Raw genomic sequence first — 1,497 nt, 5'->3', positions numbered from 1 at the left:
GATATCCAACTCGCATCGATATATCCTTCTAATATGGCAAGAATTCTACCATAATGAAGGCCACAATTTTTAGTTTTTAAGAGGTAGCTGAAAATCCTAGTTATGGCCTTCCAATGTTCACCATTTGGATTGCTAGTAAATCTACTCATCTTACTAACTACAAATGTTATGTCAGGTCTGATACATTGCATTAAATATTTTAGACATCCAATTGCACTTGCATATTTCAATTGGGCCATAATTCTTCCATTGATCTTTTGAAGTTTGACACTAGGATCAAATGGAGTGCTTACTTCCTTAAAGTGTATGTGTTTGAACTTATCCAACATTTTCTCAATATAATATGTTTGACTAAGTTCATAACCCCCACTATTTTGTTTTACTTTGATCCCTAAAATAGTGTCAACTAATTTAAGATCTTTCATCTTGAATGTGGAAGTTAGAAATCTCTTTGTTTCTAAAATTCCATTTTTCTCGTTGCTAATGATCAACATATCATCAACATATAGACACACAAATATTAAAATGTTTCCAGGAAACTTTGTGTACAAACATTTTTCACAAGAATTTGGAGTAAATCCATTTGATGACATAGAAAGTGGAGATGGCAGAACCACCGGAAGTGCCACCAAAGATGAAGGATCCAGGGGAGTTCAACATCACTTACACCATTGGTGGGTTGAAAATATCACATGATTTATGTGACTTAGGATCGAGCATCAATATCATTCCGCTGAGCAAATTTAAGGAATTAAAGATAAGAGAGATCATACCGAGCAACATGACACTCACTTTAGTTGATTCGTCTTTGACACATCCGCTTGGTATTCTACAAGATATGTTAGTTCATGTCGATGGTTTGACCTTCCCTGCAGACTTTGTGGTGATCTACATGAAAAATGATTCAGAAGGGTCAGTGATTCTCGAGCGCCCATTCTTGGCAACCGGGAATGCAAAAATAGATGTGGAGACAGGTGAATTGATTTTGAAGTTCAATAAGGAAAAGATGGTGTTTAATGCATATCAATCGAAACCATATGTGGAGGATCTAGATACATGTTATCAATTGGAAGAGAAAGGTAGTGGAGTTCACAAAATAAGGAAAAAGGAGTTTTCATCGGCGTGAGGTATCCCTTGCGCCTGAAGTGTTTTAAGCTTGGGACGTCAAGCTAATGACGAAAAAGAAGTGTTGGATGGGAGGCAACCCATCATTTTTAATCATTTTTATTTTGAAGAATTTACTTTATTTAAGATCATTCTCAAGAGAAATTTGCTACTCAAGTGTAACCCTCACCTGAAGATTTATACTGTCTTTGATGAAAAAGTTTGTAGTTGTTTTGATTTTTTCAGGTTTGCAAGTTTATCACTTTAGTATTGAACAAATGATCCAAAAGAAACTTTATCATCATAATATCAACTAGAAACTTGAAGGCGAATGATGAGAAAATAATCAACGGACTTGTACTCAACTTACAAATACCTCATATAGTAAGGTTT

At 34.9% G+C, this 1,497-nt stretch overlaps 1 protein-coding gene across 1 annotated transcript; it reads left to right on the top strand.

The window, feature by feature from the left end:
- Positions 1-604: 604 nt before the first annotated feature.
- LOC127136424 (uncharacterized) lies at positions 605-1,126 on the top strand. Its single transcript, XM_051062981.1, has one exon. It carries the CDS (start codon positions 605-607, stop codon positions 1,124-1,126), a length of 522 nt encoding a protein of 173 aa, XP_050918938.1.
- Positions 1,127-1,497: the final 371 nt, after the last annotated feature.

This window comes from Lathyrus oleraceus, chromosome 4 (genome assembly GCF_024323335.1).
Source record: "Lathyrus oleraceus cultivar Zhongwan6 chromosome 4, CAAS_Psat_ZW6_1.0, whole genome shotgun sequence".
Taxonomy (NCBI): Eukaryota; Viridiplantae; Streptophyta; class Magnoliopsida; order Fabales; family Fabaceae; genus Lathyrus; species Lathyrus oleraceus.
This window is presented reverse-complemented; position numbering and strand designations above follow the sequence as displayed.